This window comes from Accipiter gentilis, chromosome 3, assembly GCF_929443795.1.
Source record: "Accipiter gentilis chromosome 3, bAccGen1.1, whole genome shotgun sequence".
Classification (NCBI taxonomy): Eukaryota; Metazoa; Chordata; class Aves; order Accipitriformes; family Accipitridae; genus Astur; species Astur gentilis.
In genome coordinates this window covers 28,139,583-28,158,199 of record NC_064882.1, presented here as the reverse complement: position 1 = coordinate 28,158,199, position 18,617 = coordinate 28,139,583, and the positions used below count along the sequence as shown (strand labels likewise).

The 18,617-nt window shown below is 34.2% G+C and overlaps 1 protein-coding gene across 1 annotated transcript in view; it reads left to right on the top strand.

Annotated features, from left to right (window-relative positions):
- Positions 1-18,617, top strand: part of TBC1D19 (TBC1 domain family member 19) — a 52,683-nt gene that overhangs the window by 14,100 nt on the left and 19,966 nt on the right. Inside the window, exons 5-11 of the mRNA XM_049795391.1 lie at positions 6,979-7,053; positions 8,013-8,076; positions 8,965-9,011; positions 11,037-11,147; positions 11,995-12,067; positions 12,882-12,920; positions 15,416-15,528. Of these exons, the coding sequence (XP_049651348.1) occupies positions 6,979-7,053; positions 8,013-8,076; positions 8,965-9,011; positions 11,037-11,147; positions 11,995-12,067; positions 12,882-12,920; positions 15,416-15,528 (522 nt within the window). The remainder of the gene's footprint in view (positions 1-6,978; positions 7,054-8,012; positions 8,077-8,964; positions 9,012-11,036; positions 11,148-11,994; positions 12,068-12,881; positions 12,921-15,415; positions 15,529-18,617) is intronic.

Below are 18,617 nucleotides of genomic sequence, written 5' to 3'. Positions count from 1 at the left end.
CTAACAAAAATATCTGAGGTAAGGATAAAATTGTGTTTAACTCAGCTGTGCCTAGAAATATATTGCAGTGTTCTTTTACAAGTTATTCAATAAATTGTGTTACTTTTTCAATCATATTGTTGCTTATTGCAGTAAGTCTTATCTTGCTGTCCTGGATTTCAGTCTTTAGCATTTGGGGACAAAGACTGTATTAAACGATTTTTCTTCTGTGGAGTGAAATGTAATGCCACAATTTACTGCCTGAAAATAATCAGTCTTATCAGTTTCCTTATGGGAAAACCACAGAGGTGTATCTATGTATACGTTTGTCTAAACCAGTTTCATTGGTTATTATTTTATAAAAGTGTATACAATACTTACATTAACCAATATTTTTAGGTCTATGTGAAAGCAACTGTTTTTCTAATAGTTTAGGAATGAGTAGAAGTCCTATCTTTACTAGTTTCAGAATTTCATAGCCCTATTTCAAAGGGTATTATGCACCCATATCCTCTGGGGTGGGTTAACCCTGCTAGGCAGCTCAGCCATTTGCTCACTTGCCCCCAGCAGAATGGGGGAGAGAATCGGAAGAGCAAAAGTGAGAAAACTTGTGATAAAGACAGGTAAAGACAGTTTAGCAGGTAAAGTAACAGCTACGCGTGCCAGCAAAGCAAAACAAGGAATTCATTCACAACTTCCCATCAGCAGGCAGGTGTTCAGCCATCTCCAGGAAAGCAGGGCTCCATCACGTGTAATGGTTACTTGGGCACCGTAACACCGTAAACACCGTAACTCTGAATGTCCTCCCTTCCTCCTTCTTTCTCCCATCTTTTTTATTCAGAGCATGATGTCATATGGCCTGGAATATCCCTTTGCTGAGTTGGGGTCAGCTGTCCTAGCTCTGTCCTCTCCCAACTTCTTGTGCAGCCCCAGCCTTCTTGCTGGTGGGGAAGCGTGAGAAACAGAAAAGGCCTCAAAGCTATGTATGCACTTTTCAGCAATAGTTAAAACATTGGTGTGTTATCAACACTGTTTTGGTCACAAATCCAAAACACAGCACCATACCAGATACTGTGAAGAAAACTAACTCTATCCCAGCCAAAACCAGTAGATCCTCTTTAAAATCCTTTCTTGAAATACGACTCTTCAATAAAGACATATGAATCATTTTCATAGAGAAATATTGATAAATGGTGATAGTTGTGAAATAGTAATAAATACACAGTTAGAGAATTAACGTGTTTTCTAAAGCCACTAAGGTACGTGTGAGCGTTTGATTTTCAAGATGCACACACATTTATCACTGTAGGTAATAGGTCCGTAAGAAAACAATTATGATCAGAGCAGTTGAATCACAGGTTTTATTTTGTTACTCTTTTTGAATAAAGAGCAATAAACGATGTAAAAAGCTTACAGAGTCAGTGTTTCCGTGACTTTGGTTGGTTGTTCAAAATATTTGGAAATAGCTAAAATGCAAATGCACAGGTTGCTAATACCATTCAGGAGTGAGCTAATAGTGGAAACTTACCAATCTACTTCCATTAGGTATCAAAAATCTAAATAATGTTTTGAAGGTAGAAGACTGGTTTTCTTTTATTTGTAGGTAGATTTATTTTTTTTTCACCTTATTTGTCTTTTAACATCACAACAGTTGGAAAAGAATATTTTGAAGCTATCAACAAAATTTGTCCTAGTAGAAAAATGTTTTCCATATACATCATATTCGATTTTTATTATGCGCAGGCACTGTTTAAGATGCTGTTCCAATGTTATGAGCTCATTGACTTTTTTTATCCTTTTCTGTCTTAATTAATTTTGTTCTACTTCAGAATTCTGGAAAGAAGGGCAATAGTGTCTGAAAACCATCTTACTTTGATATCAGTTATTGGAATGACTTTGAATCAGTAATTAAAAATATATTAGAATTTTTCTAGACTAGATATTAAAATGTTAATAATTAACTCTTTTTCTCCTCAAATTGGTTCTGTTTTCTCATTTTTAGGTAGTAGAATGAAGTTTTTGTACAGTATTCTCTTCACTACCTCAAAAGAAAAATAGCTTTAATGGCAATGAGTAGTAATGCTGTAAGTCATTCATGTAGTTGTGGTATTGTGCAGTGTAGAAAAAGTACTGCCATTAATATTTGAATATTAACGTGACATACTGTCTATTTTCTACTTCTGTCTGCTGGAGAGCTGTTCCTGTGATTGTGTTGAGATAGATAGCTGGGTACAGCTGCTTTAGTCTGTCGTTGTTTAGGTCTTTCCTAGATAGAGAAATATTAGGTCTTTTTGTTTGTTTGTTTCCTGAAAAATGTCAGATATAATATTTAGAACCTTTCTTTAAAACATCAGGTTATTTCACATCTGGTGTTTTCTGAACTATTTGGTCTGGTTACAATTGTGGGGAGACAGCTCACCTCTTCCCACCTTGTTAAACAGCAGAATTATTACTTAAAACTTATGTATCTGAATGTAGACAAAGTATTAGCACTAGGTTCTAGGATTAAAAATGTGAACTTTGCTAATTTTCTTTACATGCCCAGCAGAGGCTAGTGTGAGTTGAAACATTCCCTTATCATTAAACTGCTCTATTGACTATTTTCATATCTACATTTTGATGAGGTGAAATGATTGAAGACCTCTCTGACTGTTTCGATTCCAGAGTTCACTGGGAAAGTCTTTGCTAGATTTAGGACAACTCTGCTGCAAACAGCAATGAAGAAATGAAATGAAAAACATAAAAATAAGAACTGAAAGAGCTAAAGAGAAACATAAGAAGCTGAGTCCAAAGAAATTTTAGGAATTGTGTCCACAGTCTGATAGCAACCACGAAGCTGTCTTTGAATTGTCATATGTAGATTTTAGAAAGTTCACAAGCCAAACACAATATATCTCAACAGGAATAGTCCCATAATATGCAATTCATAAATTTGCACTGTTATGTTTTAATCCATACAGGTCCTTTTCCCTGGTTTTAGCTGTAAGCTAGGAGCTTGTTGTTTCAGGGTTTTTGAGAGAAATGTTGAACAAGTAAACTTAAGGAGGAGATAGGTTGATAAAATATGGTGCCCCAGCGTCCAGCTACGAAGATAAGGAGCACGAAAACAGGAAAGGAGAAGCCAGTTCTGTATTGGAGTAGGTCTGCTTGGCTCCAGCAGCTGCTTTCCACAACTGGAGTGGGAAAAGTTCCTGCTTTCCGGAGTGAAGCAGTGTTCAGTTAACTAGCTATCTTAAAAGGAAGCTGAATACTCTACTGGCTCTGGAGAACCCATGTTGTTTGAGTTAGTAGTACTTATTTTTGCTTGATCTTCTTTAAAGTTTTGTTCCATGACTTCTAAATTTGTCTTCAATGAAAAAAATGATAGGTGTATCTGAAATTTGTGGAAACATAACTCTGGGTGACCTTCTGCAATACAGTATACCTTCCTGAAGGTAGGGTAGCTTTTAAAACTATGGTAGTGGATTGCATTCACAAAAATGGGAATTCTGATGTACTACTTCAGGAAATCATAAGGGTAATTCAGTGTGTTCTACTTGAGTAGCATCAGCTGGTTATCTAAAAATACAGGGATCTGAAAAGATAAATTGTTCTCTGGTGGACTGCACTTCAGAGTTCTGGGAAAATAGAAGACTGTCTGTGTTTTAACCTGTTTGTCCCTTGCTTCATTAGAGTCTTTACCTCCATGCTTCTAGCCAAATCTGTGAAGATCGTATTGAAGTGGAGCTTTGCTAAAGCAAATCCTTTCCTCCCAGTACCTAAATTTTCCTGTGTTCCTCTTTGCTCATTTTCAGATCTTGCATTTTGAAGAAAGTCAATACATAAACAACAGACTTGATTAGAAAATTACCTTGAAGTACCTTGCTATATTTGCTGTTGATATTCTGGTAGGTTTTTAGGCTGGCAGGTTTTTAGGCTACCTAAGGTCAGATTCCCCATGTTGTACATGCTATACAGACACACAATCAAAAAAAGCATTCTGACCTGTAGGTTTACAGTTAAGAGCTAGAGCTCTCCGCAGTCCTATTTAAAATATGAGTAACATTACAGTTGATTTCAATAGGAGCATGGGTACAAGGAACTTTCTAAAGTATAATAGAGATTTTCCTATCCATATCCTAATTTCTCCCAGAAGAGGTAAATAATCTCTAAAGGACAAAAAACAGCTAAATTATTAATTTTCTTTCTTGAAATAGACTGGTGGACTCTAAAAAAATTAAAATGACAGTACTACATATTCTAATGCTGTGACTGCTGAAGATCTGCTTAAGACCTCCTGGTTTCTAAATGTCTTTGAGAAAATAGACTTGAGTGGTTGAACAGTTGATAAAGAAAAATGGTGTTTTCTTTGAAAAGTATTGAAGTCAAAAGAAATTTGATAACATTTTTATTATTCCTGAAAGAATTTCTGTTCCTTGTTACAGAAGTTGGAGTAGGGGATATTCAGATCTCTTTTAGATCATGTATTGATTTGGTTTCTTTAGTCCTAAATTAAATTATGCCTCTTATCAGAGGCCAAATGAAAAGTTCATGAGAATCAGAATGGGAGGAGTACCAATACAGTTTCTATATTTCTCTTCTTTTTGAAATTTACAGGTTTTGATTAGAGAAAATGTACCAAATGAAATCTGTGTCCAGACACCTTGAATTCTACCTGCAGAGTAGGTCTTATTAGGTACACTCTGAAAAAAAACACCTTTCTGTTTAGTCTTCTAGAAGAAAGAATTTTAGGATTCATTATTGTGGAAAAAACTAACTAATCCTGGCTAGTTTATGCAGTTGTGACATATTTCTGTTTAGTTTATTTGTTCTCCACCAAGTTTCATTTAACTGCAGTGAAAGTTTATAAATGACTTTGCTACAGGATGATAAGATAAATCTGATTTGTAATAGACATGTTTGAAATTGTTTGCAAATTGCAGTACTGCCTTCCTCAGTCTCAACTATTTTACTGAAGGTTATCGTTGTAACTATAGCAATCCCAGCAATGTATTTTCTTTGTGTTAAATTTCTTTATAAAATTAGAGGAATCATCTTGGAAAATTTATTGTTCCCATCAATTAAGTGACTTTATGAATTCTGCCTCTGGCTTTTATTTCAGTTGAGGACACTGCATTCTGTTTCTGCTCACTGCAGGTAACTCTGCTGTCCTGGGCAGAGGGGAGGGTGTCTTGCTTGGAGAGGCTGTGTAACCCTCACTTTTTTTTTTACTTGGTTGCTTTTATTTGAACATCTTTTACCTGGCAGAGCCTTGAAGGCTGAATTATGGCACAGTTTATGAGCATCCAGGAGTGATTTATTACTAACTTGTTGCATCCCCAAGGCAATAAGTAGGTTAGTGTCTGCTCTGGCAGTTGTCAGTCACACCAGGAGAATGGACCTCTGTCACTCCTTGGAATGTGCTGGTTTTTGGTCTTGCAAAGTTGCCATCTTCCTCCTCTGTGCCTCTTTTGTAGCTTTTATATCTTGGACCATATCTGTGCTTACCCCGCTCCCCCATCTCGCCCTTAATTTTGATCTTGATGATTTCACTTTGTTTTTTGAACTGCTACTAACACCTCTGTATTCTTTATTTGTTTCCACTTTCCTAATTATCCTATATGGCTTAGTAGTCTTTGTGCTCTCTCATTTCTCATTTCTTCCAGCAAGAAAACCACACTTCTCAGCAAAATAGGGTACTGTAAATGCCCTATACCAGCCCTCAGCGAGAGAATAACCAGTTTGTGGCATGGTGTTCTGTAACTGCAGCATTTGGAAGGCATTTGAATATGATAATTCAGTTACATAAAAATATTATACAGAATAATATAAAAAATACTGCATTTTGGAAAACATTCCTTACAGTCAAATATCAGATCTGTTTTGTTTATGCAAGAGAAGGTAAAGCGATGACCTGATTGTGAGAAGAAATTTTTGGTGAAAGACAGCTATTTTGTTTGATGGAAAAAGTCATGAGAGGATCTTGTAAATGGAAGCTAAATGAAACAATTATAGGGAAGATATAATTTTTATTTTTTTAACAGAACATTTGAACATCTGCCCTTCCCTTCATTTGCTTCCTGTCTAATAAACTGCAGCCTCTTTTGGACAGAACTTTTAAGTTTGAGGAACATGTGGTTAGACAGCAACTAACTGTTGTAGAATTTGTGTCTAGAGCAAATTACAAATAATAAATAGAGCTAAATGACATTAAGAGGAGTCTTTGCATTCATTTGATCGAGGCCTGACTCATTATCCACAGAAAACTAAATTAAATATAAAACCCACCAGTGCTGCTGTAATCACGGAAGCAAAATCCTAAGTCAGTTGACAAGGAAGTCAATACTAGTTGGCATTAACTTCCTCTGAATTATCTGCGGATTAGGCACCATATGGTAAGTTTGAAGTCTATTGCAAGAGTTGGAAGAATCTGATTGCTCTTTAAGCTGTCCGCTTGCTACTGAGGTATTGTCTACTTCTATTCTCTTTGATTAGAGAACTATTTCCTGAGCATTATTTTAGAAGAACTATTTTTTTGAGCATTACAGAATACCAAATTTCTAACTTTTTTAACTTCTGGAAACATCTAAGGTACCTTTTGTGGTGTGCATTCTCTTCAGGTCACAAAGTGGAGAAGGCATTCGTTGTACACAGTTAATTGCCCTGCTTATATGTGTTTGAAAAATCTGTTAAGTGTTGATGTAAGAGGAAGCTTGATCATTAGGCATATGTCAAAAATCAGAAATTTTTGTGAAGTACATGATTTTTGGAGATCTGAAATATGAACAACTCATTTTTCTGGTTCTTTATTGTGATGTAAATGATTAAATCTGTTTGCTGTGTTGTTTCCATTTAAACAAGCATGTAAATATTCCCTTAACATTTTTGCAGATGTCAGTCAGTGACTCTTGCTATCCTTTCTTATATATGACTTTAAAAAGCTGCTTGTTATTTCATGACAGATGCAATAAGAGGAAAAAGAAATTCCATATAATTTAATTTTTTAAATGTGTGTTTTAGGGAAGCTGGGAGAAGCGAATTCTGAAAAGTCTAAACAGCATGTGCACAGAACTCAGTATCCCACTAGCACAAAAGGTAATGTATGATTAACATTCCGTTGCCAAACTGACATTTTTTGGAAAGTTAGTCTCATTTTGTGCACTTGTAATGTATTGTTCATTTTACATGTGGTTATCAAGAGCTGCAATGCCGGTATCCAAATAATTTTAATACAGAATAGTTTTCAGGGATAGTGGCAACATATGCATCAGCTCAACTTGGAGAAGATAAAGTCTATAGGTAGATCTTCCTCTTTGCTGTTACAGTAATTATCCTCTTGAGGGAGCAGCATGTTGCAAAGCTAATTGCTGTGTTCATTGGTCTTAATAGAGCTTTTTTGTGTGTAGACTCAGCTGTGTAACTTCCAACTGCATAGCCTGTACGTGTTATAGATACACTTTGTGTGCTGGAGGAAGCTATAGTTGAACTGGTACTTTAGGAGAGATACTGGTACATTGATAATTTTGTTTGTCATTCATTCTGCTGTGTTTTGGTTTGCTTTTTATTAATTTAGAGCTTTAATTTTAAAGATCATGGAACTGGGGAATAATGTTAGAATGTTTTGTTCTTTATCTTTCTCCTGTTGTATATCTATGATGGGTAGCAGAACCTCTATGGTTCATCATTTGAGATAAAGGATGCAGCTGTGTTTGCTTTTCATGACTGTGCCGGGGACATGAATTTGATGACAAAGTCCAACAGCTCTATGGAATAAGCAGTAAATCTTCAGTAATATGAAGCTGACTACTAAATAGCCTAAAATTCATTAGTAAACACATGAAACAATTTAATAGGCTTCTTTTTTCCTTGAACTGGAACTTGGACTTTCTACAGTAGAATATACCTTCAGGCTGGGGATAATTTGTAAGCAAAATAAGTTTGTGTTGCTAGTGCAATCTATTTTTTTAAAGTGTTACATTAATTTATGTATTTGAAACAGACATGTTTTACTCATTCTGTTAAAAAAAGAAGAGTTACTTTCTTGTGCCTTTCAGAGGCCTGTAAGTGAACAGAAAGAACTGCTTAATAAATGGAATGAAATGGGAACTGATGAGCCAGGTAAGGTCAACTAAATTTATGTGCAATAAATTTTTGTACATAGCAAAATAGCATGTACATCTTATTTGTCGGTCAAAGGTTAGTGTAATCACTTCAAGGTAAACTGATTTCAATCTTTTTTCTCATTGGTAATGTGTCATTATGCATAAATAAATATTCATTTCATTGTTATTTTATTTCAAATTATTGTACTAACTTTGAGTCATCAGTGAGAGGTTAAGGTATAATACTCCTCATTCCAGTGCTTTAGAGATTTATACAACTAGGGCATAGCTCCTCTTAGAGTAAGCTCAGGCTAATAGAAAATGTTCAGAACTATGGATAATTACGCTCAGACATTTTATTAACAAAAGGCAAAAATAACACTTGCACAGAATAGTCAGTCATATTATCCTTTGGGAGAGCAAGCTAACTACCTTGTTAGTTCATATCCTGGTTCCTTAAAAGAAATGATTTTGCAAAGGTACTAGTTTGTATCACAGTATCACCTCTCTGATGGCAAATACTTTTCATGCATTGTTATGACTAGTCCCTGTTTTTTATTTGACAGCAGTACATTTATTTCAACAATGTATGCTGTTAAAAAAAGAAACCCAACCTCTTTTGAGTATCATATCTCTCCCATTTCTAAGAATGGTTCAATCTAAAGACTTACGTGGAATTAGTAAAAACTTCCTGTTCACCTGCTTGGGGTTTACAAAACTAAGGCACTAACAGTAGCATAATCTTGGAGAATATGTGGTGGTTGTTGTCATGATAACTGTGATAATTTTATTTTAATCTTTGCTTTAATATGTTATTTTGCTAGATTGTGTTACGGGTATGGGAAAATTGCATGTTTTTTTCATCTCTTGGTTTTAACATAGCATCATTGAAATCTTATTTCAGATCTAAGTCTCTTCCGGCCTGTTTATGCACCTAAAGATTTTCTTGAGGTAAGCATTTATGAAATGATGACTCAGCCATTGACTTGCATCCATTTTAGTCTTTTATGTGAAGGGAAAAATAATTATTAAATGTGTTGCAAACAATTTGTCTTTTATAGCAAATGAAATTTGGCATGTTTTTTACAACTCCATGTTTTGTTTACAAAACAAAATGCTATTGTCTCTTTTTTTAACTGCCATTTTAAATTGTACTTGTGATAACCTTCTCTTTCTCCAAAGAACAGTTTGGAGCTAACTTTCCTCTGAGAACAATTCTCCAACTGATTTCATAAATCATTTTACATCTTTAAATTGCAATACATTAAGCTGATAAATTACAATATGTGAAGCTGATAGACTGGTTGGTGGTAGATAGTAGACCTGTATGCAGTTGAAATTGTGGGTCATCTATGAAGACTGTGAAAAAAACAGACATTAAATAGAACTCTGGAATTTGGAGGCTTTTGTCTGTAATCAAACCATTAAGAAAATGGTGACAGAATCTTTAAAGTCAGAAATGATAGTATTACTCTTTATTTTATATGGTTCAAGCACAGAACATCTTAGTAAAACAGAACTTGCTTTACCAGCTATGCCTAGAATAGGCACAGACAATGGAGAGTAAACATTGTTGATGACGGTGAACTTAATGGTGACACAATAGGAGATTTTGGATTAAAATATGATTGAAAATAAAATTTTAAAAAAATCCATATCTGTATGGCCTGTGAGTTACACAGGAAACAAATCATCTAGAGCGTGATGACAGTGTAGAATTATAGAGTTAAGATGGCCTCCTAATTTACAGAATAAAACCTAGAAATCTAATACTGAATTATCAGTCGAAATTAATGTATTAATATTTTGATGTGATTCAGTGCAAGTTTAGTGGAATGTCTTTTGTAGAGATAGAGGAGGTTTATAGTATTTCTGACTTAAGTGTAAATTGTTTCATGGTTATGAATTGTGAATGCATTTCTGAATCCAACAGTAAAATTTCTATCCATTTTATTACATTTCTATAGAGCTCCTGTTATTCAGTTAGTGATAATAATATTGGAAATTTTTAATTTATTCTGTTTCCATCACTGTACTAGCAGCCAAGTTCTGTATTTAATCAGTAAACAAATCCATCTTCATTTTAGCCTTATCCAGTGACCCTCATGGTCACTCTTTTTCTTTTACACTGTTCTTTCCAGAGTTTGCAGTTTCTTACATTAATCTTTAAATTTGCAAGTCTGACAGTGAAGTTATATGGTATTAGAATACCTACAAGATGGAGAACTGTAGAGGTAAGATGTTGTGGAAGAATTTCGTAAGAGCTGGAAACTTATCTTAGAAAGAATCCTTGCCAGCTCAACATTATAATATCAAAATCTATACCCATGGAATAGCAGTATGTAAGAGACTGTAAATTTCTTCATAGATCATAGTTACTTATCTTGACGTTACGATTCCTTGTTCTTTAAATTTTATTCTTACTTTGGGTTTTCAATTATGTAAATTTTTTTTTTCTTAAATGAAAGAAGGTATTTTGGTGTATTGTTATTTAGTAAGAAATTATTTTGGTAGCAAATTATGTAGCACTTTGATAGAAAGCTACGTAAGGTTGCCAGTGTAAGAATATGGATAAAAATTCTTTCAGAAGAAAGTACTACTGAAGAATATCCTGGATATTGTAGCCATCAGAAATATACTCTTGGTGTTCAAATACCTTTGATGAGGAAGAGAATTTTAGTCAAGAATTTACTAGGTAGCCAGTACTTACTTCCATATATCAAAATTCTTTCTGCTTTTTTACTTCATAATTTGAGCTTACTTTTCAAAGTAGAATATGTTTGCTTCCTTAAAAATTTTGCTCCTTTTTGATTTTGAAAATGAGATATAATTTGGTAATTTGGGCCTCTATATATGATAGTTGCAGGAAATGGTTTTATGGTGAATGTCCTGTTTGTAACACTGACGATGTTAAGAAGAGTTCTGAATGTAAATTTCCAAATATGTGCAAGGAATGACAGAGCTGTCACTTTTAAGGTACTGATGAATCTTCGAAACCCAAATTATGAAAATGGAGAACAGCCTAGTTTCAGGAGTCATCTGGGGCTAATTCAGGTTCCTCTAAAAGTTAAAGATATTCCAGAATTGGTAAGTGTATTTTTTCTCACAAGAGGTTTCTGTAAGAATTATTTTGCCTTGCTAATGAATAAGATTCTCAGCTATAAGAATATTAGTATCATGGTAAGTTTCTCCTTTTGAAAGTGAAAAATCAATCCAAATATGTAGTTAAAACACAAGGCATAAAAAAGTTTTATGAAAAGACATTTTTGATGAAAAATGAAACATAAACAGTAAATTATCTGCCAGCAGGAAAGCTTTCATTTTATGCCACACAGGTTTGATTTGTGCCAAAAATACACTTGTGTACATATTATTCACTTACTCTTTTTTTTTCTGTACAAGAAACTTTAAATATGTAGTTTATCTTAATTCTACAGTTTTATTTGACACTGTACAAGATCAGTAACCTGACAATCTGTTAGCTTCTGATTTTCTTCTCAAACTAATTTTAAATCCCTTTATTGTCAGATTGTACATGAAAGGAAATGCTTGGGTACCAGTATTATAATTGGAAAATAAAAGAGCTCTTCTTAGTGCTGCAGTGATAAGGGTCTTGAGGTTGAAAAACTTGCACCTGAGTTGGAAAAGAGCTGGGAAATAGGTGTCTTTAACCTGGTCTTTCATTCACCACTTTATTCCATCCAGGTGTAGCTCATAGTTGATGTGAGAATTGGGGCCTATAACTAAAACTACAGTAAGAATTGATGTGAGATTCTTCTCTTTAAAAACATGAACTCATATTTCATATGTATACATTTAAAAGAACTATGTTTGGTTTAGAAAATATTTGCTTTAAGCCTTTCAGAAGAAATCTGTAGTGATTTAGAGAATTAAACATTGTTAATTACTGTTTTATGGTTTTGTTTCTTTGCAGAAAGAAGACTTCAGTGAACTAGGCTTAAATATAGGACAGCTGGGTATTGATGATTCAGCACAAGTGCCTCCTGGTTAGCTAATGCTGTGCTTCAGTCATTTAAATAGAACACTAATGAGTAGAATACTTGGCAATTATCAAGTAATTTGTGTATTTTTTCCATAATAAACCATAAATATTTGTTCTGTAACTATGATTGTAGTGATTTTCTTTGTAAAATATAGCTAATAATAGAAAACATTGCAAATATGAAGAGTCAGATTTGGAGAAGATCTAAAATCATCACCTTAAGTTGAAAATATGTTAATTTCAGTGTGTTTAAACACTTCAGGATCTAGAGAACAAAATTGCCTGTCTCCAGAATTACAGAAAATATCAATAAATGTTAAGGCAACTAACAGATAGGCATTTATAGAAACATCTTTTAAATAACTATCTTCAAGGAAAGATTACAGAAAATATCCATATATTAATATTCAGTAGCTTAAATACTGCATAATTTTTGTTGTTTTTTCATGTGTGCCTTTATTCCTGTAGAAATAGGATTTTTAAATGGTCTTCCCATATAAAAATGGAAAACACTGTAGTATCAAGTGATTTTTCTTTTAAAATGGAAACTTACCTAATTGAAAGTCTACATTCATTTCGTATAGTGCTACTTCGGTATTTGTGTCCTTCAGACAAGAAAAAAATTCTGTAGTATTATTTTGTCTTAGTTTTTGAAAAAGAACATCGGTGCTGATGCAGATTAATTTTTAGTGACATTAGCAGTAAAAGTCAGCTGAATGTCATGGTGTGTAGTAAAAATATAAAATATTTTACTATCTGGAATATCTTATTTATTTATTTATTTATTTGACATTCTTTTCTATTTCTTTACTTTCTAGAGTTCTTTGAAAATGAACATGTACGTGTTGGACAGAAAGGTATGGATCTGTTTTCATCTGTGATAAACTGTGAGTAGTTAGGAATGTATTTAGTAAATTTCTATCTCAGTTAGATGTACCTCTTAGAATTTTAAGATTTTTAGACAGACTAACACAAAGCATTGTCAGTAATGCCATTGTAATTTAGACAGAGACAGTCAGTAATACCGTTGTAATTTAGACAGAGACAGAAAAGCAAGTATTTGCAGTCTACCAGTAGCTACCAGATAAATAGCTCCATATATATTTCATTTAAAATAAAATAGGAAGCATAGAGACATAACTTTTTTGGTGATAACTTAACTTATGCCACCACTGAATTTCGTTTTAAACAAAAGACTCTGTATTCCCTTCTCTGCATACACAGTTCTCATTAGTGTAATGGGATTTACGCCTGTGCGTCAGAACAGAGTCTTTTTAATGGTTATTTGCAATTGCAGAACTTGCTAAATATTGCAATACTTAGCCACTATGGAAAATTCAATCATTTGTCTGTGTATCCTGCTTTTTCTGAAGAAGTTCCGGGGTTTTTTTGTAGGTTAAGAAATAACCTACAAAAGAAAGGGAAAGATAAAAAGGAATAATCAATCATTCATTAGCTCAAGTTTGCTCATAGAAGAAACATAAAAGGAATGTTTGAAATCCATCAATATCTGCTCCTTACTGTCTCTTGTGATTCCTGCTAAACATTATCACCATTGAAGAAAAAAATAGAACGGATACCATCCTGAAAGTCCTCCATCCCTTTTTTTTTTGTTGCAGTAGCAAAACGGTGACCTTTCCTTTTTAATTCTCCTTTTGCAGTCCTCTTTCTATCCCTCATCGTCTGTTTTCCGATCCAAGAGCAATTCATTAGGGTACTATCCATCTTTCTTTTCTTTTCCTGTTCTTCCAAATAAATTCCCCATCCGGAGTTCCTGAGCCAGTCATTCAACTCCGCAATGTAATTCTTACTCCTCATCTCTTGTCTGTGTAGAGCAGCCTCTATTACAGAAATTGTCTTAGCGTTTCCTATATGTGAAGACACAGGATTTTGTAAAAATGTAAGTTAAGAGTCTTGACCATAAACTGAAATCTCAGTTTATTCGGTAGGAATCTTACTGCATGCTCTATGGGGTGTTGGTTATGACTTTGGTTGCCACTGATGTATTGATTTTGCTTTTATATTAGATGTATTGCCAAGTCTGAGGAATTTCCTTTATTGTATTTAGTAAAAACCTGTATATAGCAAAGCTACTTTTTAATATTTTGTGTCTCAGTAAGAAACAATAAGGTGAATACTCATGGACAATGAGATGAATCACAGTCTTTTCCAAAGTTTTGTGAGGAATGTAGGAATGTTTTTTCTTTTTGCCCTCCTTATTTAGGAAAAAAGGATCACACACCATCTGTGTTAGAGCTCTGCAGGCTAAACAGAAAATTGGCAGACTGGTTTATTCAGTATTTAAGAAGAGAGGGAAGGAGAGAGGAATCAATTCAAATAGATTTATAATTCCAAACCTCATCCTTCTAAGTCATGTCAGGGCAGATATTCTGAATATTGAATTTAGTGAAATTTAGAAATGCAAGTTATTTCTGAGAGTCTTCAGAAAAATATTTGGAAACTTCTGAGTACCTGTACAACACCATTCTAATGCCTAGATAATCTCACAGAAATATTCTCCCAACTCTCTCTGTGTTGTGAAAAACATTTTAGGTATGAGGGTACAGTTAATCACATAACCTCGATGGGAAACAACACTTCTACCAGATTAGAATAGCTAAAGATGCATGTATTTCAAGCTTATAGATTTAAGTAAGGAATGAGATAATCTGCTCTAAGGTATGTACAGTACTGTGTTCAGGATGAGGCCCTAGTGACAGAGTAGCCTAAAGCTTCACAACAGTGACACATCTAAGCAAACCTGTCAACAGTAGAGTATTGGGTTTATGTCAGTCTGAAAGAAAACCAAAATCTTTTGAGAAAGAAAGTCTTTATCCTCCAGAGTACGTTTACCAATAATGAAGGAACATGACAGTATGCTCCAAGATGGAAAATTCTTGCCCCACAGTTATCTGTGAACATATTCATATAGTTAACATAAAAATAGGGGAGACACATAAAAACGGAATGAGTGGCAATCTCCTATTTGAACTGAGATACCACTCATAGGTAAACAGGAGTATTTTGTGACAGTGTACAGCTGCTTGTTCTGCTTGATGCCAGCCTACTGGCTGCAACTAGCCTTGATAACAGTCCCAGGTACATACTAAGAGGTTACATATGAAGTGCTGTTCTGCAACAGCCTTGCTTATTAGTATCAATTGCCTTGTTTCCCAGGGAACTACTTCAAAATTGCATTGTGGAAACCAGATCTTATAAATATTTTCCAATTAGGTAATGCTTACAGCATGGTAAACCAGTTTGTAAAGTTAAAAATTAAAGCATTTGATAATTTGATAAACTTTGGAAGTTGTAAACTACATCAATTCATTATCTGCTTTGTTTCTTACAGTTTTAGCAGAGCAAGATAGTGCTGCAGCTCAACAGTATGTTCGTCAGGGTTGTCCAACAGCACTCCGAGCTGATTTGTGGGCCCTCATTCTCAATATTTCTAATCAGCCAGAGGTAAGGAGCAAAGTGAGAGTAAAATATGAAGACTAGGTGAAAACACAAATGTGCAAGCATGTATCTTCTAGTGATCTCTTTTGAAAATAGAAATGCTCTACTGAGTTGTCACAGAAATTGATAAACATTTTATGAGAAATATAAACATACCTGTAAAAAACTGTGCTGTGGTGAAGTCTTTCAGAGTCTTCCCTAATTTTTTAACAGATATATGAGCAAGATAGTGTAGAATGAACTATTCAATTGATCTGGCTAGTTCCTGAGGCTTTCCTGAATGGTGCTGACTTTTTCAGAAGGGGACAAGAAAAAAGTCCTGGATAGAAGACTGAACCTCTTTTATCTTTGCTAAGTTTTATAAAAAGATGTGCTATGCCTTTTTCATGGCTATTTGAACCTGTCATCATATGCATGTAAATATCTTGTAAATTGCTTTCTGTATTATTGCAGATACTCTACATATGTACAATCAAAAAGACATAAAGAGGAACTAGTAAGATGTGGATTGTTTCCATACTCCCTTGTACAGCAGCAGTTTTTCATAGTACCTTATATTTGACTCAAGTCCTCAACAATGAAACCTTTTGGAGTATCCAAAGCCGTGTTATAGTCAGTATATCTAATATACCATAAAAAGTTAAATCCCTATTTAAACCTTTACAGAATTGTGAATACTGTGATGCAAGGCTTTTATTGCAATAAAAAATAACATGCATACGTGTAAATTTGCTCATAAATCTGAGAATTTTACAGTATCTCATGTCCTTTGAGGATGTAGCCATTTTCTTGTAATACTGGGGCATTTATTGGTAACTGCATAGTACAATCATAAGATCTCGCCCTTAAAAACAAATGTAAATCTTGTTCATTGGCAGCTTACCTAAGGAGTTGATGTTATTTGGTCTGGTATTAGAATTACTTAGTTTAGGAATATTAGAGGTGTGAAATTAATGTTGTTGGTTACATTGCATCTGTTTATATTCTGTTAAATGCTGCATGCACTAAGAGCATTTTTATCTTAATGTGGATAATGAAATAATTGAATAAAAAAGCCAGGCATTCTGTTTTGATGACTGAAAGTCAAGATAATCAGAAAAATGATAAAATATTTCATTTTATATTCATGTAAATCATGAGTTGTTATGGAAATAGATTTATTAAAATCCATTTCCTGAAATTCACATGGACCATTTTCAACAGTTACCTTTTTTTAAGAGGAACAAGCTATGGCTGCCTTTTAATATATTTGTCAGCCACACCGTTAGGTCCTTTAAAAGTTAACTATAGTTTGCAGTTGTTTTTAATATGTGTTTATACTATGCATGAAGTGTGAGTCTTTTAGACATTCTCAAAAGGTTAGTTCTGCTGCGAGGCTATTAACTCAATTTACTGTTAGGTAATGCTAACACCCTGAGACGTTCTTGTTGCATATACTGAAAGTTCTGCTTTATTTTTTGTAAAGTATAGTAAAGCCTTTTTCAGATACATGTAGCTGTTTTATGATCTGCTGTATTTCATATAGATTTTATTCATTTATCTAACACTTCTTCTTGTGTACAGTTTCTCTGCTGAAGTTGAATTGTGTGATTGCAGAGATTTCTTGCTGTAATATTTCTGATATGTAGTTTAGACACTATTACATTTATAGCTGTATGAATCTATAACTCATAAGGACCATGAATTTCCTTTCTTTAATGTAAAACATTATGAGGGTTTGTTATGGGCAGCATTGTGTGTGTTAGCATCCAATATTGTTGTTTGGAAAATTTTATTCGGTAAAGCTCAGCCTCTGTATAAAGCTAATATACAGCCAAGCAAGGGATGATACTAGCAATCTAGCATTGAAATTGTAAAAATGATAAACTGTAAGCTCTATATGCAGGATTATTTAGAAATGTGTAAACACATTTCCTGGCAATGAATTGTTTGTTAGTTTTCATTTGTACATTTTAGAGAAAGTGTGTTAAAAGAGCATTTTTAAGGTTGCAAAGTCAAACATTTAAAAGCTGAACAGCATCACAGTTAATATTGTCTGTGCAAACAGTCCAATTTGCTGTATATATATTATATATATATTTTATCATATGATCTTGAATCACACAATTACAGTTTTTCCTGTGGGATGTCTGCCTTGTTGATTGCACAAAATGGATGGCACACACTTACTGAGAATCTGTTTCATTTTTTTTTAACTTCTGTTTGGTGTTACCCTATTGTTTACTCGCTGCATGCTATTCAAGCAGTGCTTAAGAACCAAAATTGTTCATTACCTTACAGGTTTTTTTCCCTCTAATTTTTTAAGTTAATGGGTTGAAAATCAGTCTCATTTCTGAAAATTCCAGCATGCAGAAATTAGTAATGCTTTGCTTTACTACAGCTTTTACTCAATGTAGTTTCCTAGGTTTTAAAACTTAATAAATAGGTGAGGTGACAAGTTCATAGTGGAGCATGATGTAACTCTATGCCTTATCAGTAGGGTTATTTAGATTAGGATCAGTAGCCAAAGGTACCCACTGCACCATTCAAACAGCAGAGAAGTCAGTAGCAGTAATACACTATCATCATGTTTGACTAGAGAAGGATGTACTTTACAAGTAGATATCACAGGTGTCTGGTAAAAGGAGAATAAGTTTTGGATCCTCTTCCAGGATTTGCCTGGAGGGACTTTCTGTAGCTCTTTTGTCCATTTTTTCTTTATGTAATCTGTTTAGTTTTTTGTTTTGTATTTGTTTCTGGTACTTCTGTTCCAAAATCTGCAGCTCACCTAAGTAATGCTGGTTGCCATTCTTTAGGTTTCATCCGATTCCCACAAATCTTAGTGTCTCCTTTCTAGACTCCTCAATGTCAGCCTTTCTTCATATTCCTGGTTCTATGCTTCACCCATCCATTTCTTATATTAGATTTGAGAGGCAAGTATAGATAGTGCAATCAAATGACGAAGGTGGCCTAAAATTTAATTGTGAGCTGCTGACAGTTCAGCAGTGAGAGTGTGCAGCTCCTCTGTGCCAGGGATTTTGTGACAGGCCACAGGTGGACTGTGCCTGCACAGAGGTGGCTGAGTAATCCAAACCTTAATTTCAAAGAAGGTGAAT